The sequence below is a fragment of the Dermacentor silvarum genome, chromosome 11, assembly GCF_013339745.2.
Source record: "Dermacentor silvarum isolate Dsil-2018 chromosome 11, BIME_Dsil_1.4, whole genome shotgun sequence".
NCBI classification, from domain to species: Eukaryota; Metazoa; Arthropoda; class Arachnida; order Ixodida; family Ixodidae; genus Dermacentor; species Dermacentor silvarum.
In genome coordinates, this window is record NC_051164.1 from 115,962,971 (window position 1) to 115,981,208 (window position 18,238).

General features: G+C 47.1%; 1 protein-coding gene across 1 annotated transcript in view; it reads left to right on the top strand.

The window, feature by feature from the left end:
* The window catches only part of LOC119432850 (glycogen debranching enzyme-like), a 149,070-nt gene that overhangs the window by 25,593 nt on the left and 105,239 nt on the right, over positions 1 to 18,238 (top strand). Inside the window, exon 5 of the mRNA XM_049658418.1 lies at positions 5,093 to 5,426. Within this exon, the coding sequence (XP_049514375.1) occupies positions 5,093 to 5,426 (334 nt within the window). The remainder of the gene's footprint in view (positions 1 to 5,092; positions 5,427 to 18,238) is intronic.

Genomic DNA, 18,238 nt, shown 5'->3' on the forward strand with positions numbered 1-18,238 from the left:
CTCCAAACAGATGCCATGAAACATAACACTGACAGCACACGCTTTTGATCTTTAGTCTTCTCAGGCTTAATATTAAAAGTGCGAAGCAATATCAAGGTTCAAACCTGAAAGTAATGTAATTTTACTGGCACGGTAGGCTGCACTATTTCCAGGTGGTGGTGGTGGTAAAAACTTTAATTCGTCAACAGAAAATTATTTATGCGATTACATATGGGAAGTCTTGATGGCTTCGTGAGGTGGCCGTCAGACCGTGTCTTACGGGGACTTCTAAAGCCCAGGTCATGGCCTGCAGTTGAACCGCAGGTTCCGAGCTGGTCACCGCAGCCTCCCACTGCTCTCGGTTGGATAGCTGCCATTCGGCTCTAGGTTTGAGCTCAGGGCATTCATGCAAGATGTGTGCTAAATCGGCTTTGTCGGCCTCGCTTAGCGTACATTCGGGGGAGTGTATCCCTGGACTATGGATAGTTTGTACGGGTTGGGGAAGGTGTGTGTTTTGAGTTGCCTCCACGTTGCCTGCTGGTTTTTGGTTAAGGATTTGTCAGGGGGTGGGTATTCGAGTCTTTCGTTTTTATAGTATTGCGTAATTTCGTGGTAGGTTATCATGCGCTCTTTTGCTCCTCGCAGGATCGATTGGCTCACTGCCCGGTTGACGAGTCCTCGGGCGAAATTGTGAGCCGCTTCGTTCCCGGGATGGGACGAGTGCACAGGGATCCAGATGATTTTGATCTGGCGGGGCCTGAAATGTGTTTTCTTCAAGATTTGTAGCGCCGGTTCGTGGATTCTGCCTTTGGCAAAATTACGCACTGCCGTCTTGGAGTCACAGAAAATTATTTTGCCTGCGGTATTTGTGATAGCTGTTGCTATCGCGGCTTCTTCCGCTTCTTCCGCGTGCCTTCCGAAAAGGGTGAGCGCGGTGATTGGTTTGAGGTTGTTTCCTACCACCCCTGCGGAGAAAGCGTCGCGTTCTCCGAGTTCGGCTACGTCTACATAGACCGCCTCCTCGTGGTTTGCGTAGTGTTTCTGGAGTGCTTTGGTTCGGGCCTGTCTCCGTTTGCTGTGATACTCCGGATGCATGTTCTTTGGGATTGGGTCGACCCTGAGGCGACTGAAGATGTCTCTGGGTATGTGCTTGACGTTTGTTTGAGTGCTCTCGTACGGGATGTTTAGTTTCCTTAGGATGTGTCTTCCCGCAGGTGTCTTGGTTAATCTTTCGTATTGGGCTGTTCTGTGTGCTTCAACTAGTTCGTCGAACGTGTTGTGGATGCCCATTTTCAGGAGTCTCTCGGTGGATGTGTATCTCGGCAGGTGGAGCGCTGCCTTGTAGGTTTGTCTTATGAGGCAGTTTACCTTTTCCTTCTTCGCTTTATACAGGTTGAGATATGGGAGGAGTACACGAAACGGCTGAGCACGAAAGCCTGAATTAGATGCCTAAGATCCGCTTCCTTCATACCAAAGTGTTTGTTGGCGATGTGTCGGATCAAACGGTTGGTTTGGTTCACGCGTGCCGTAAGTTTGTGGATAGTCACTGTGTTTTTGCCGTTGCTTTGTAGGTGCATACCTAGTATCCGGATCGTTTGGACCTCGGGAACTAGGGTGTCGTCCACGTATATTTCTATTGGGACTGAGGTTTTTGTGTGGCCTCGTGGATTGTATCTCATGACGAGAAGCTCTGATTTTTGCGGGGAGCACGATAATCTTATCTTTCTGGCGTGTTCTGAGACTATGTCTGCTCCAGTTTGCAGTAGGTGCTCGATCTCTCCGTCGTTTCCCTTGGTTACCCAGAGTGTAATGTTGTCTGCGTATAGGGAGTGCGACAGGTTTGGTATTCCTTCGAGCTGCTGTGCCATGGGTATGAGCGTGACATTGAAAAGGAGGGGTGAGAGTACTGATCCTTGCGGCGTTCCCCTGCTTCCTAGTGTGAAGGGGTCGGATGTGAGGGACCCGAAACGTATCTCCGCCGTCCTAGTGGATAGGAAGGCTTTGACGTAGGTGTGGGTTCGCTCGCCTACTCCTAGATTTGAAAGGGCTTCCGTGATAGCCTTGTGCTCGACTTTGTCGAATGCTTTGGTTAAATCCAGAGCTAGGATTGCTTTGGTTCGTTTGCTATGAATAGGGTTGATGACCACCTCCGATAGTCTGAGCATGAGGTCTTGTGTGGAGAGGTGTCGTCTAAAGCCCAACATTGTGCTGGGGAAGAGTTCGTGCTTGTCCATGTGTTCTTGCAGGCGATCTAGAATCATGTGTTCTAGCAATTTGGCCAGGCATGACGTGAGGGAGATAGGTCTCAAATTTTGTATTTGTAGACTCTTCCCTGGTTTCGGTAAGAAGGTTATCTTTGCGTGTTTCCACGCTGCCGGCTGAACCATGCTCGATACGGGAAAGTGCAAAGATGTCTTTAATTAATAAACATAAATGCAAATGTTCGACTGCATGGTTCAAACAGAGGACCCGTAGCCCAACAGCTTGATCCTATAACCATTAGGCCACAGGCGCTTGCCTCAATAAACGGAATATAACATCCTTAAGTATTACCCGCGGGCAAGCCAGCGCGATGAGACACTTGGCGCATTTTATGAACATTTGGTGTGATTTTTAACGATCATTAATAATTACACATAAAAATACTGATTCCTTTAGTTTTATTATATTACCCGCCGTGGTGGCTCAGTCAGCTAACGCGTTGCGCTGCTGAGCACATAATCGCGGGATCGAATCCTGGTCGCAGGGGCCGCTTTTTGATGGAGGCAAAATGCAAAAACGCCCGTGTGCTTGCCTTGTGGTGCACCTTAAAGAACCCCAGGTGGTCAAAGTTAATCCGGAGCCCTCCACTACGGCGTGCTTCATAATCAGAACTGGTTTTGGCACGTAAAACCCCAGAAAAGAAGAAAGAAAAAAGTTTTAGTGTATTTTCCGAAGAACATTACTCACATTAACTGTATAATTTTCCTTTGTCTCAGAATTTTAACACTAGGGGTCGAATGATGTCTAGCATTTTCATGTTCCCATTGCAGAGACTGGTGTACAGAAGAAGCTGTATTCTAACACCTCAGGTTAGACAACATTGCTTGCTGGAACGAATTTTGTCGGCTTGTGACATTGCTTTTTTACACGTAGTAGCCAACGCATGGCAGCTAGAATAGTACCTGTCAGTTCGTGGTTTCTGCAGCAAAGCACCGCATCCCTCACATGGCGCAAACATGCCCCTGCATGTCAGAACGACGGCCGAGAAGCTCCTGCGAAACGCTAATCGCAACGAAGCAAGGTGGGCCTGCATACACGTAAAGTCCACTCTGTTAGTTCAGATGCAGAACAATGTTCTGTTGCTTGTGTCTGGCGCACGCTGCAGCTCAACGCCAGAGCCACCCAGATGTGGTGCTGTGGGGGAACAATTAGGCTGAGGCTAAGCGACAACGTCGACAAGACCCTGCAGTTCAAAAGCGTGTAGCGGACGCATACATCGTGCCTGCCATGAGCACGCCACAGTACGGGAATGCGAGGTCAACACAAGGTGGCAACGTCGAAAAGACCCTGTAGTTCTAACCGATGCTGCTCGCGGATCGAGTTTTCTCTGTTCATGTGTTTACACACCCCACACCATGCACGTTAGCTTACATTTACTGCAATTCATACTGCCACTGCGGCTATGAGCCTTACACTTCGTGTAATAGTCTAACATCTTGCTATCGCATTCATTGCTTTGCCCTTATGGCGAAACTGTGATTCTTAGTTTCATATTCAGTTGCACAGTGCATGAAATTTTCAGTCAAGTTTTCATGAAGAAAAAGAAAGGAGGGAGGGCTTGCATTAGAATAAGGTAAATCCGTGATCAGACATTGTGAGATATGGTTATTTCTTAAAAAATCTTCGTAGGACAGGCCGAAAATAGTAATTTTGAACAGGAGACTACTTGTGTTCAACCTATCTACTGTTCCCTAAGCTCTGCCGAGACAGACTGCTGCCACTAAAGCAGTTGCTATTGGGCTCACCATAGGGGTTAGGTGCGTACGTGCTGACTGGTCAAGTTTTAATTATCCGGCGTAGGCCAATTTTTGGACCCTAATAACGGATGTTTGGGCCCATAGAAATGCATGGGTGCCATCTGGGACCTTCGGTTGGAATTGAATTAACGGAAAAATCGAATTAGCCGAAATTGAATTAACGGAAGTTTACTGTGTAAATTATTGTGTTCCCTCAGATTTTCTCTGCCTAGTGTCTCTGAACATCTCCAGGCACTCTCTAATATGACACGCATACATCAATGTTTCTCTATGTGAAAAACAAATAAATCGTTAGTCCCGTGTGCAAGGACAAACTGCTGCAAAGAGAGCCTACAATATCTATTGCCTACAATGTTAAATAAGTATAATGCCTGTCATGATGTTTAGAATTTGCCTCCCTCTTCCGTTAAGTAGTATTTTATTAAAGTTATCAACTAGTACTGTTTTATAATGTCCCATTTGTTTACATTTTTCTTGTGCCCGATTTTGTTGATGTTTCATCCCCAAGATTTCTTATTACATCTTGTGTCCTTTTGAAATCTTATTTCGTCATTGCCTGCTGACATAAATTGTGCCTGTGTGCCGCCCCTGTATCATGTATGCTTGTACTTTGTTTTCTGGGACCCGGGTGTTCTCGAGCTACCTTTTCGTAGCTTTTTGCCTGGGGTCCATTCTCTAATTGACTAGTACAAATAAAATATGTCATTAATTAATTAATTCATTCATTCATTGGCAGTGCAGTAGCTAGTGATTTCTACTGCAGATACCAGAACTTTTTCAACGTGCTTTAATTGTGCCCTGGGTGGCTGTAGTGCATCATACTTCGTAGCCAGGAGAATCCTCTGGGCTTTGAGCAGTGTTGTGGCACAGGTGGTGATTGTTGTGAACAGACAAACAGACGCATTCTGCCAATTTCGTAGCCTATAACTGGTGCTTGCAGATGGTTGTTCACCTGTGCAATCCTGACTCGGTGACTGTGTTTGAAAGTTAATCAGCCCCATTTATTTGGCTAAGGTATGCTGAATTGAAACTTCACCCATGTTCATTGTCATTGGCCCCACAGTGAGAACAAAGATCTGTTGTGATCTGTGCAGGTGTGAACGTGCAGGTTCAGGATACTTCCTCATCGATCCTGTGCTTCGGCATGGAAAGGATCGCGAGGTCCTGCCACTGGACTGCGTCCAGTGCCAGACAGTGCTGACCAAGTGCCTGGGACCCTTTGATGGCTGGAAGGAAAAGCTGGAAGTGAGCCGCGAGAGTGGCTACAACTTTGTCCATTTCACGCCCGTTCAGGAGTTGGGGGACTCCCTATCATGCTATTCCCTCCGCAACCACCGCAGGCTAAACCCCATGTTCAGCACGCCAAATCGCACCTACGACATGAAGGACATGGAGGAGCTGGTCAACATGATGTGTGATGATTGGAAAGTGAGTACTTGCACAGATTGTGATGGCATGGTACCGTGATTTACTTGAGATGGAGCAGCAGAGAGAAGCACTCAACTGAGACTTACGCGTGTGAGTCTCTCAGCACAAATGATTTACATTTTTAATGTGTTAGCATTCTTTGGGTACCTCATGCACTTTCCCGGGGCTGTCTGTCTCTCTGTCGGTCCGTCCGTCCGTCGGTCCGTCCGTCGGTCCGTCCGTCGGTCCGTCTGTCCGTCCGTATGTACGTACGTACGTGCGTACGTACGTACGTACGTATACATATTGCCACACATTACTAACACTGGAGGACGAGGACGAAGAAGTTGTTTTTGGTGGCCGCTGCGGCTAACAACAGTAAACAGCCATTCGCTCGGAACTGACTGCTTGCCTTTTCCTTTCGCGACAAACTGCTGGAGGTGCTGGGTACTCATAGGCCCTATGCCTGCTGGTCCTGAACCAGGAGCTACCGATGCCAGTACCTCAGGGACTGTAGAAATCCATCGAAGCAGCCGTCGCCTCTAAGGTCTTCCACCGCAGTACAGTCCCCTGGTAAGCTCTGCGAGGAAAATGTCAACAACAACTGCAAGCCAAATAGAGGAGATCCCAAATGCTGCTGTACCAGGGGTCGGAAACTCCCCATACCTCCCATGGGACGCTCGGTCTCATGCGAAATCGCAGAGCAGAACCCGCTGAAGTGTGTCGTGTATTAGGAAGCGCTTTCTTCCTGCCAGGTTTACCTTGCAAGCTGCTATTCATTTTCTAAACCACTGGGACATTGCGCGTACGCACCAGTGCCAAGCAATTATAATGAAGAATATTTATATAGCGAACCGTTGTTAATTACCAATATTCGCGGTTAATATATTACATTTCGTCATTTCGTGAAACTAGTCGCTTTGAAAGTCCTAACTTGCGGTTACGTTTAGGGCTACACTTCAACTAGTCCACAGATGTAGTGGGTGGTAGCATAAAAAAAATAACTGCCTGGCACCATCAATAGTTAATTTTGTTCATGTGTTGTGAAGTGGATTAACTAAAGCTAGCCGATTTCTTGGCCAGCCAAAACTCAACACAAGTGAAAGTTGAACGCTTTTGTTTTTTTTCACACATTCGGTACTGGAAAAAGACTGACCTCCATGCAGTGCGAAAGTGACTATCTACAGAAGCAATTTTTATTCGCAACGGAACTATGTACATAATGAGTGAAAATAGATTCCAGAAGGTCCAAATCAATGAGTAAACTATTAGCCACCACGGCTGCGTCTTTCTTTCTTTTCTTTTTTTAAAACTTGGCTGTGCATGTCGACAAAGAGTGAACAAAATGTATAGCCCAAAAACATGCACTCAAGCCCTTCATTACAAGTATTTCATCGGCAACAGATGGGCTGCCGTCATGACGAATGAGTCTAGCAACACTACTCTTATATCAGTCCACTCAGACTTGCACAGAACTGGCTTACTCATGCAAAATGAATACCTGCTCGGAAAATAGAGTGAATATACTCGTGCTTACCCGTCAACGGTATGGTGCTCTCCCTGACAGCAGTCCGTTGTGCTACCACTGTGGGGAGGCTGGACGCTTGTATCGCGACTGCCAGTACCGATGGATTGGTCTGCGGGGATACCACCCAACGGCCGTTGCCCGCGCAATGGCGAACGCCCGCATGAAATTGAGGAATATCTCCTCTGTCTTCCTCCTGCCCCTCGGCGAAGACGGTCGCGGTCGCCATCGCCTCGTCGGCACGCAACACCGAACCGCGCTCGATCCACCTTTGATTCCACTGGAGTGACCGGCGGAAGCCCACGCCGGGGAAACTGAAAATGGCGACCTCCGGGGGTGAGGCCACTGTCATGCGAACTGTCTAATATCCTCCGCCGATGCCACCCCCTCGCGACGTACTGCTGACACCTTCCTTCGAAACTGCCAAAAGAACTTCTGCTGCTATTACTGTTTTCGTCGACTGTTATCTGGTAACTGCACTTGTCGATACGGGAGCTGATTACTCAGTTATGAGTGCCTCACTGGCCACTCGCCTATGCAAGGTGCTGACAGTGTGGGACGGCCCACATCTGATCACGGCTGGAGGACACCTTGTGTCACCCATTGGACGATGCACCGTCAGACTTGCAATTTGTACGTCGACCGTTATAACGTCTTTTCTTGTGCTGCCCAAGTGTTCTCGGTTGGCTATATTGTGCATGGATTTTCTTCAGGAGTATGGGACGATAATTAATCTGCGTGACTTGTTCGTGACTTTTTCTAACTATGTTTCTTTGGATTTGGATGTGCAGGATGAACAACATCGCGTGGCTTTACGCGTGGGCGATGACTGCATAACCTTACCGCCTCGGAGTAGCATATTCGTCCTCGTTGAGTGCCCAGAAGACCGCCTAGATATAGGCATGACCGAAGGTAACCTCACCATTTTGCTCGATCGAGAAGTTGGTGTCACACGAGGTCTCGTAGAGCTCCAAAATAGGCAAACCACAATCCTAGTTACTAACTTCAGTGGTGAATACAAGCACTTTGCGAAGCATACCACCATGGCCACCATGGCCTTGGCCACACTGGACGGGTTCAACACATGTGCTTCGGTAACGACAATCTCGATGCAGGAAAACAGCGATGTGGACTTGACCAGTCACATCATTGTAAATCCACAGCTGGAACAACCTGAAAAGGAGAGGCTCCCAGTCTACGATCATCTTTTAGCGACTGTTTTGCCACTATGTCGAAAGTCAAGCAGACTCCTCTAACCAAGCACACTATCATCACTGAACCAACCGTCCCACCTGTTCGCCAACACGCTTACCGCATGTCACAGAGAGAACAGGATGCTATTCGTCATCAAGTTAAACAAATGCTGGATGATGATGTCATTCAACCATCGACAAGTCCTTGGGCATCACCTGTTGTACTAGTTAAGAAGAAAAACAGTTCACTACGATTTTGTGTCGATTATCGCAAACTGAACAAGATCACAAAAAAAGACGTTTATCCCCTTCCTCGGATTGACGACTCTCTGGATCGCCAGTGGCATGCATGTTACTTTTCTTCTGTGGATCTACGTAGGGGGTACTGGCAGATTGAAGTTGACGAACGGAACCGAGAAAGAAATGTTGTTTATAACACCGGACGGTCTCTATGAATTTAAGGTCCTCGCTTTTGGATTGTGCTTTGCTCCAGCCACATTTCAACGCATGATGGACACAGTTTTATCTGACCTCAAGTGGCACTCGTGTTTAATCTACTTAGACGATGTAGTTGTTTTTTCAACCACGTTTGAGCAACACATCGAGTGGCTTGAGATGGTTCTTCAGGCCATCCGCACCGCCGGCCTGTCTCTTAAGCCAGAAAAATGTCACTTTGGATATGAGGAGCTTAAATATCTGGGTCATATTGTCAGCAGCACCAGTGTTTGCCCTGACCCTGACAAAGCCACGGCAGTTGCTTTGTTCCTGATACTCAAGACAAACCACAATGTACGCCGATTTCTAGGGCTTTGTGCGTATTACCGCCGTTTTGTGCCAAATTTTTCTGAAATTGCTGAACCTTTGCAACGACTCATCAAGAACGACGTGACATTTGTTTGGGGCCCGGCCACGGAGAAAAAAAAAAGGAGGCGAAACTATGGGCCGGCGCCAGCGCGTGCACTGGTCATGATAATGTCATGTTGGATGAGGAGGAAACACGTAGCTTCAGACGTGCTACCGCGGGTAATGAAGGTTGGCACAGCGCCCCTTGCGGCGTTGCAAGGAACTACTTCCCTCGCGGTTCGGAGCGCCGTGCACGCAGCCGCGGTGACGGAGGAAAAAAACAAAAGTTCCTTCCTACATGGCCGCCATGATGGCTGCAGTCTCCAACGGCGTCGTCTGCTACTGACCGCTTGCGCTGGGTTGTTGTATACCGCCCAAAAAGTTTTGCGCCAGCGTGATTTGCGCTCCAGGGATAAAATACCCGCAGACCGTTTTAGTATACATATTTTTTCTAGATTATTATTTAGGATCACATGATTTTTATGTGCCAATTGAATTGGCGCACTTGAAAGATCAGATGATCTGCCATAGTAGCCAGGGCGGCGCACTGGCATGAAGCAGCCGTGCGTGAGCAGACGATAAGAGCGCGCTCGCCGCGTCACGGATCCGTTACATCGCTTCGACAACTGTCACATGACCATACGTCAGTCGTCCGGCGTTCTGTAGGGGGAGCTGTCACGACATTCGCTGCCGCGCTCCTGTGTGACATTATGACGACGCCGGAAGGAGCCGAGTTGCGCCTCCTGAATTATTCTTTCTCCATGGTCCCGGCACAATCCGACGCTTTCCACAACCTTCAATGACGTCTACAGACACCGCCGATCCTTGGTCACTTTGACACAGAGGCCGACACAGAGGTGCATACGGATGCTAGCAAAATTGGTCTTGGAGCGACACTCGTACAATTTCAAGCTGGTGATGAACGCGTTATTGCCTATGCGAGCCGCACGTTGTCTGCTGCTGAAAGCAACTACTGAGCCACTGAAAAAGAATGTCTGGTGGTCGTGTGGGCTATCTGGAAGTTCCGGTCATACTTGTAGGGACATCCCTTCCGAGTCGTCAGCGACCACCACTCTCTCTGTTGGCTGGCGAATCTCAAGGACCCTTCAGGCAGTCTCGCAAGATGGAGCCTTCGGCTGCAGAAATTTGATGACAATTGTCTATAAGCCTGGTCAGAAACACACTGACACCGATTGTCTCTCCCGCGCCCCTGTCGAACCCGCACCAAAAAATATTATTTATTTATTTATTTATTTATTTATTATTTATTTATTATTATTTATTTATTCAAAATACCCCCAAAGGCCCTCATTATGAGGGTATTACATGGGGGGGGGGGGGGGTCACAGGCGCACAGGCACTGGTCATAGATTATACATCATATTAAAAATAAGACAATATAACAAAAGCAATAATAGAGTGAAACATAGGTAATATACAAAATAAGTCACAATTATTTCAGAGAAAACGTCAGTACATATTAAGAGAACATAAGGCAACTGCAATGAAAAGCAAAACAGCAACAAACATCGAAAACACTGTAAAAGTCCCAAGATAATAATAATAAGATTAGTTGACAAGTCGTGAGCGAATTAAATCTTGAAACTTTGTCAAGTCAGGTTCCGTGGCAATGTCTGATGGTAAGGTGTTCCACTCAGTTATTGTGCGCGTTAAGAATGAATATACATAATGGGATGACTGGCAGTTAATGCGTTTGACTTTGTATGGATGGTCACGACGTGGAAAGATAACTGGTGGTGACTGAAAGAAATCATCATGAAGTGATGGATGGTGATACAGCTTATGGAAAAGTGATAGGCGAGAAATTTTACGGCTAAGTGCTAAGGTGTCCAACTCAGCTTTATTCTTTAACGAGGTGACGCTGGTGTAACGTGAATAATCTGAGAAAATGAATCGCGCAGCACGGTTTTGCAAGGCTTCGATGTTACTGATGATATAAGTTTGTTCAGGATCCCAAATGGCAGACGCGTATTCTAATTTAGGACGGATTAGTGTTGTGTACGCTAGTTTTTTAACATGCATTGGGGCTTCTTTTAAGTTATGTTTAATAAGTCCGAGAGTACGGTTAGAAGAGGCAAGAGTAAGATTAATATGATTATTCCATGATAAGTTTGGCTGAAGATTGATGCCAAGGTACTTGTAAGTTGTGGCGAGTTCCACAGCGTTGTTATCAAGGGAGTAGGTGGTTGGAATTCGTGGCCTATTGGTGAAAGACAAGAGTTTAGTTTTGGAAATATTTAATGGCATTAACCAATTAGAACACCATGCACTTATTGCCTCCAGGTCAGTTTGTAGTACGTGATTATCAGTGTTACTTGTTACACATCGATAAAGTACACAATCATCTGCAAATAGTCTGATTTTGGATAACACGCAACTGGGTAAATCATTAATATAGATTAGAAAGAGTAAAGGTCCAAGTACGCTGCCTTGTGGAACTCCAGACGTAACATCAGCATAAGATGAGTTAGAATTGTTAACTGATGTAAACTGAATTCTAGATGAGAGAAAATCGGTGATACATGCAATTATAGTAGGGTGAATGTTAAGCTGTGAAAGTTTAAGTAACAACCTATGGTGTGGAACACGATCAAATGCCTTGGAAAAATCTAAGAATATTGCGTCAACTTGAAACCCAGCGTCTATCAGTGCGTGTATGTCGTTAATAAATCCAGCTAGTTGGGTTTCGCATGAGTAGCCCTTGCGAAAACCGTGCTGATACTTGAAAATAATGTTATGGTCTTCAAGGAAGTTGATGACTTGAGTGTGTATTATATGTCCAAGTAATTTACAAATAGTACTGGTTAAGGAGATGGGACGATAATTGAGCGGACAAGCACGGTCACCTGATTTGAAAATGGGTATTATCTTAGCAATGCACCAGTCATTAGGAATACAGCCAGTTGATAGTGACTGGGAAAATAGAGTGGTTAACATAGAACAAATACTATGCGATGTATTCTTTAAAAATTTATTATTGAAGCCTAGATGGTCGGCGCTAGATGACGTTTTAAGATTGCTTAGTAGGGCTAAAACACCAGACTCACTGATGACTACCTCGCGCATTGTGATTCCTACTAATGCCTTTAGAGTTGGCAATGATTTAACGTTTTCATGAGTGAAAATTGTTACAAACGTATCATTAAGAAGTTGAGCACAATCTGAATCGGGGATAGGAACTCCATGAGAATCAGTAAGACTGATGTCAGCGCTAGTTACAGGATTCACAACACGCCAATAGTGACGAGTATTATTTTTTAGCACGGATGGTAAATCATGAGAAAAAAAGTTATGGCGAGTAGATTTTAGCAATGCCTTATAAGCCTTTTCGCACGATTTGTGTTTGTCATGGACACTCGCGAGACCAGTCAGTTTTGCCTGCCTGTACAGTCTCTTCTTTTTGTTATTAAGCCGCCGAAGCTTGTTGGTAAACCAAGGAGAACTGTTTTTGCAGGAAATGGCTAACATAGGAATGAACGTGTCAATGAGAGAACTGAGGTTGGCTTTAAAGAGGGCCCAGTTCTGTTCAATGGAGCGTGAATGAAAATCATGCAGAAATTGATCTGAAAATGTGGTTAATTCATTGTTAATTGCATCGAAATTGGCTTTACCGTAACATCTTATTTTCTTTTTGGTAATTGTTCTTTTGCTCACGTAAAAGTTAATGCATCCAGTTATAACATCATGATCTGCGATGCCTTCTTCATGAGTAATGTCGGAAAATAAATCAGGATTGTTAGTTAAAACTAGGTCTAGTATACTGGCAGAAGTTTCAGTGGATCGTGTTGGCTGACTAATAAGTTGGGTTAATGAAAAGTCAAGACAAGTGCTCAGAAAAGAATGTGCGGCTGCATCCGTGGCCGATACGGAGAGTGACAACCAATTGATATTTGGAAAATATCAAAAACTAACGAGGACTGTGGTTTCTTTTGTACTCTTCTATCTCTAAACGTGGCTCAACAGCAACGCCATGATTCAGAGCTGGAACCCCTGATTGAATACCTTGAAGGACGCCGCCAACAACCCCCGCAGCAGTTCGTGTGTCATGTGTCCTCTTTCTGCCTACGCAGCGACATCCTCTACAAGCGGAACTTTCATCCAACAGAAACCGTTTTGCTCCTTGTTGTTCCCGCTTCTTTCCGCGACAACATTTTACGTGCATGCCACGACAAACCAACGTCTGGGCGTCTTGGTTTCACGCGAACTCTGGCAAGGATCAAGCAGAAGTACTACTGGCGAAAACTTACAAAAAAATTGGAGCAGTACGTCAGAAGTTGTCGTGATTGTCAATGTCGCAAAGTTCCACCAATGAAACCAGCCGGTCTGCTTCAGCCTGTTCGACCTCCTTGCTCACCTTTTGAACAGGTCACGATGGATTTACTCGGCCTGTTTCCCAAGTCTTCAGCTGATAACTGCTGGATTGTTGTCGCCACTGCTACGATTCCCTTAGAGCTGCGATGCCCGGACCATGTGTGGTGAATTGTGATTCACCCAGAGCAACCATGCTCGGACCACGTGCAAACGCATGGTGATCGGCGTGCCTAACGATCTCGCTCGTCAACATGAATAAACGTGTCTGTTGCGAGGGTCAGAGACAAAACCTGTCGTCCAGCCCTCAACCTTGCTCCCCCGCAGAGGATGTTCACCCGGCTCTGGTCGCCACCATTTCTGCTAACCTTGCTCCCTCACCAAGGACGTTCACCCAGCTCCGGTCACCTACCATTTATGCTAACGTATGGATTGCCCTAACCTGCAGTAGGGGAGAAGGAGGAAGAGCGAGCCCGGGTGGTGGAGGGTATAAGAAGGCCAGCCAGCAGCCACCTGGAGAACATTTTTGCTTTGCCCTAGCGTGCAGGTGCATCCACGCTGAGCTTTTCTTGTGCGTTGTTCTTTAGAGCACACCGCTCACCCGTAACCATGCATTAAACTTCTGTTACTTGTTTTTACGCTGCCTCGTCTTCCCTGCCGGGCCTTCTTCGATGGTCGACCTGGTTCGAGCTCCAAGCAGACGCTGTTGAAGGTACCCCCGAACCTTGGCCCATAACTCCACTGATTACTTGACTAGATACTGCGAAACCCAAGCCATTCAGCGAGCTACTGCTTCAGATGTGGCCAACTTCTTTGTCAAAAATATCGTCCTGCGACATGGTGCTCCAGCTGTCATCATTACAGACTGTGGTACGGGCTTCACCGCGCAGTTGGTTCGAGATATTCTGCAGCTGAGTGGTACAACGCACCGTACGGCAACTGCGTATCACTCACAGACGAATGGGTTAACTGAGCGTCTTAACAAAGCGATTGCATATATGCTTTCCATGTATGGCGCTACGGATCATAAAAATTGGGATGAACTGCTCCCGTATTTTACATTTGCGTATAACACTGCGCTTCAAGAAACCTCCAGGTTTCCTCCTTTTCGTCTGGTCTACGGACATACATACAGCATACATACATATGTATGCGATAGTACATACATACATATGTACGTATGTATGTACTATCGACCAAGAAAGCTTATGGACCACGGGATCTCGGAAAACGCCCGATCTGAGCAGCCTTTAAAAGTAGCCAGTAAAACTGTACATCACAATGTTGTACGCATATACAAGTAGAGGCTGGAAATGAGAATACCAGGCTGCGTTTTGAGGCTGCGGAGATATTCAGCTTTTTGTCGGATCCCTTGGTCCGTAAACTTTCTTGGTCGATAGTACATACGTACATATGTACATATACATGTACACATACATATGTATGTTTGTACATATGTACACACGTACACATGTACATATGTACACCCACGAGCAAAAGTATACGGACCACAGGGCCGCCGAAAAACTGAATTTCTTCCTAGTTAACATGCATAAACTGAAATTGACGAGTACACTACAAAGTTCGCCATGCCAAGTTTGGACTGCAGTCCTCAATTTCAAGTTGCATTCGCAGGAAGTTGACAAAATCGACTTTATCACGCAATCCCTGGCCCGTATACTTTTGCTCACGGGTGTACATATTCGAACTTATGTATGTATGTATGTATGTATGTATGTATGGATGTATGGATGTATGCATGCATGCATGCATGCATGCATGTATGTATGTATGTATGTATGTATGTATGTATGTATGTATGTATGTATGTATGTATGTATGTATGTATGTATGTATGTATGTATGTATGTATGTATGTACAGTCAGCATCACCCTTGTGTGGAACGGCGGCTGTTGGGGCACTCTGGAGCCAGCCAGCGACGTCTAACGGGTGTTGCTGGGCTCAGACATGCCCAGCACCTACCGTTAGACGTTGGACCCAGCAGTTAGCCTTAGATGTTGTTGGCTGCCCCCAGAGTGGAGGCCGCTGTTCCCGCGCTCTACACAAGGGTAACGCTGACTGTATGTATGCTATGTTATGTTTGTATCTAACCATTTTCCCGCCTACCTGGGTCACTAGGTAGTCAGTGCTGAAATGGTTAGCGCATTGGGCTGCTGTGCTGACGTAATAGGGTTTGCAATCAACCATTGGATCAGCTTGGGTCACTGAGTATGTGCAAATGAGTACATATGTGCACCTCTCTTCAACAAAGCTCTATCACGCTGACATGGGTCACTGTAGACGCGGGACTGGGCAGGCACCACTGTTCGAAGAAACTCTTGTGGGTATGTGCTGCTCGGTTTGTGCTGGTTTTCAATGAAACTCTTTGATGCCAACTTGGGTCACTGGGTATGTGCCCCAGTAGACGTGTGCCACTATTCAATGAACATCTTTGACACCAATTTGGTTAACTAGGTGTGTGCACCTGGGCAGGGCTTAAAGTCTCCCTTCATGGGATGGGGGCCTTAATAGGGTGGCGACCACTATAGTGTGCACCACTCACACAAACTCGTATATTCTAAAGGTGTTTATTTGGCAGACCTTGGAGCAGTGCAACGTCAACGGTCAGCGCATTAACAGCTACAAAGCACGAGAGCCGTTGCCGATCAAGAGCGCTTGACCCACTAGCGTTTTGATCCAATAGCGCTGAACCCACTAGCGTCTCTCTTCTTCGCTACAATCACCCCCGGGAGCGATAAGGGAGCCGTCTGGCGACCTAACAGTTCGTCACAATGAGCGAGTCGTAGTAAGGCTTTAGACGGTCGACATCAACAATGTCTCGTCCACGGCGGCGCATGTCTCAAGATGGCTCTACTGGTTCTATTGCATAGTTCACTGGAGATGCGCGTTTGATGATACGATAAGGGCCTTCATACTTCGGAACCAGTTTTGATGAGAGGCCAGGGGCAGTGAAAGGGACTGAGAGCCACACGAGTGCTCCCGGATCGAAGGTGACTGTGAAAGTGGCGTCACCGGAGTGCTCTTCTGGCGCTCTTGGATCTTTTCTGATCTTGACCATAGAGTAAGAAATAGGGTGAAAACCCAGTGATGGTCTGCGTAGCGGTGTTATGAGCGTAGGTTACGAAGGGTAGGTTGCGTCCCAGTTCATGTGGTCGGAGGCGACGTACATTGAAAGCCTATCACCGAGTGTATGGTTGAAGCGTTCCGTGAGGCAATTCATTTGAGGGTGGTACGCCATAGTTGTGCGATGAACAATGTGGCACTCTTTGAGAATGGCTTCAACTACTTCCGCCAGGAAGACGCGTCCGCGATCGCTAGCAGTTTTTGAGGTGGACCATGCCGCAGAATGAATCGGCGAAGCAGGAATGTGGCAATGTCGCGCACTGTAGCTGCTGGAAGGGCGGCCGTTCCGGGGTATCGTGTGAGGTGATCGACTGCAACAATGGCCCAGCAGTTACCAGCTGATGTCAAAGGAAGTAGTCCATACAGATCGTTTCCAACGCGGCCGAACGGCCTGTTAGGGCAGGGTAGAGGCTGCAGACCAGCTGGCGAGAGCTGGGGTGAACATTTCCGGCGCTGGCAGTCGGGGCATGAGCGAATGAACTTTTGAACGTAGTTGTACATTCCTTGCCAGTAGTAGCATTGTCGGAGGTGCTGGTAGGTTTTGAAAAGTCCCGAGTGTGCACACTGTGGGTCAGAGTGGAACGAAGCGCAGATTTCAGAACGGAGGCTTCGAGGTACTACTATTAACCACTGGCAGCTTTCAGAGGTATAATTGCGTCGGTGAAGCAAGTCATTGCGAATGGTGAAATGGCGAGCTTGACAGTGCAATGCACGAGTGGTTGACTGCGATGATGGATCAGTAACGAAGTCTACGATGGAGGCAATCCAGGGGTCCTTGCGCTGCTCGGAAGCAATGGTCCCAATGTCGAGGGAAGAAATGTCAAGCTGGGATAGTGAGCAGCATGCATTGTCGTCAGGCAAGGGAGAACGTGAGAGGGCGTCAGCGTCAGCATGCTGGCGTCCGTTGCGGTACAGTACGCGGATATCGTAATCCTGTAACCGAAGTGCGCAGCGGGCGAGACGGCCTGAGGGATTCTTCAATGATGACAGCCAGCATATAGTGCATGGTGGTCCGTGACGACATCAAATTGGCGACCAAAGAAATAGGGCCGGAACTTAGTAAGCGCCTTGATTCTTTTTCTGTGACGGTGTAATTGGTCTCGGCCTTAGTAAGCGTACGGCTTGCATATGCCACAACATATTCAGGAAACCCTTGTTTGCGTTGTGCTAGGACAGCGCCGAGGCCAACAACGCTGGCATCCATCTATACCTCAATAGGTGCCACGTAGGGTCGTAGTGGCGCAAAATGGGAGGAGACGTTAGCAAACGACGGAGCTTTGCGAACGCTTTGTCGCACTCGGATGACCACGAATGGAGGGGTCCGTTGCTTTCAAGGAGCTTCGTCCGGGGCGATATGACGGCGGCGAAATTACGAATGAAGTGCCTGGAAGTAGGAACACAAGCCTACGAAACTGCGCAGTTCTTTGACGGACGTCGGTTTCGGGAATTCAGCGATGGCACAAAGTTTGGCTAGATCGGGGAGGATTTCATCCTTCGAGACGACGTAACCTAGATCTGAAGTGAAGGCGCGAAAACGACGACGGACGAAGAGAGAGCACATACACACAGGGCGCCACTTCCAACAATGTTTAATCAGAAAAGAATGCCACTAATTTATAAATTAGTGGCGTTCTTTTCTGATTAAACATTGTTGGAAGTGGCGCCCTGTGTGTGTGTGCTCTCTCTTCGTCCGTCGTCGTTTTCGCGCCTTCACTTCAGATCATGCTTAACCAACACGCCCAACTATCCATCCTAACGACGTAACCTAGTATTGTGAGCTGCTGCGCTGCAAATCAGC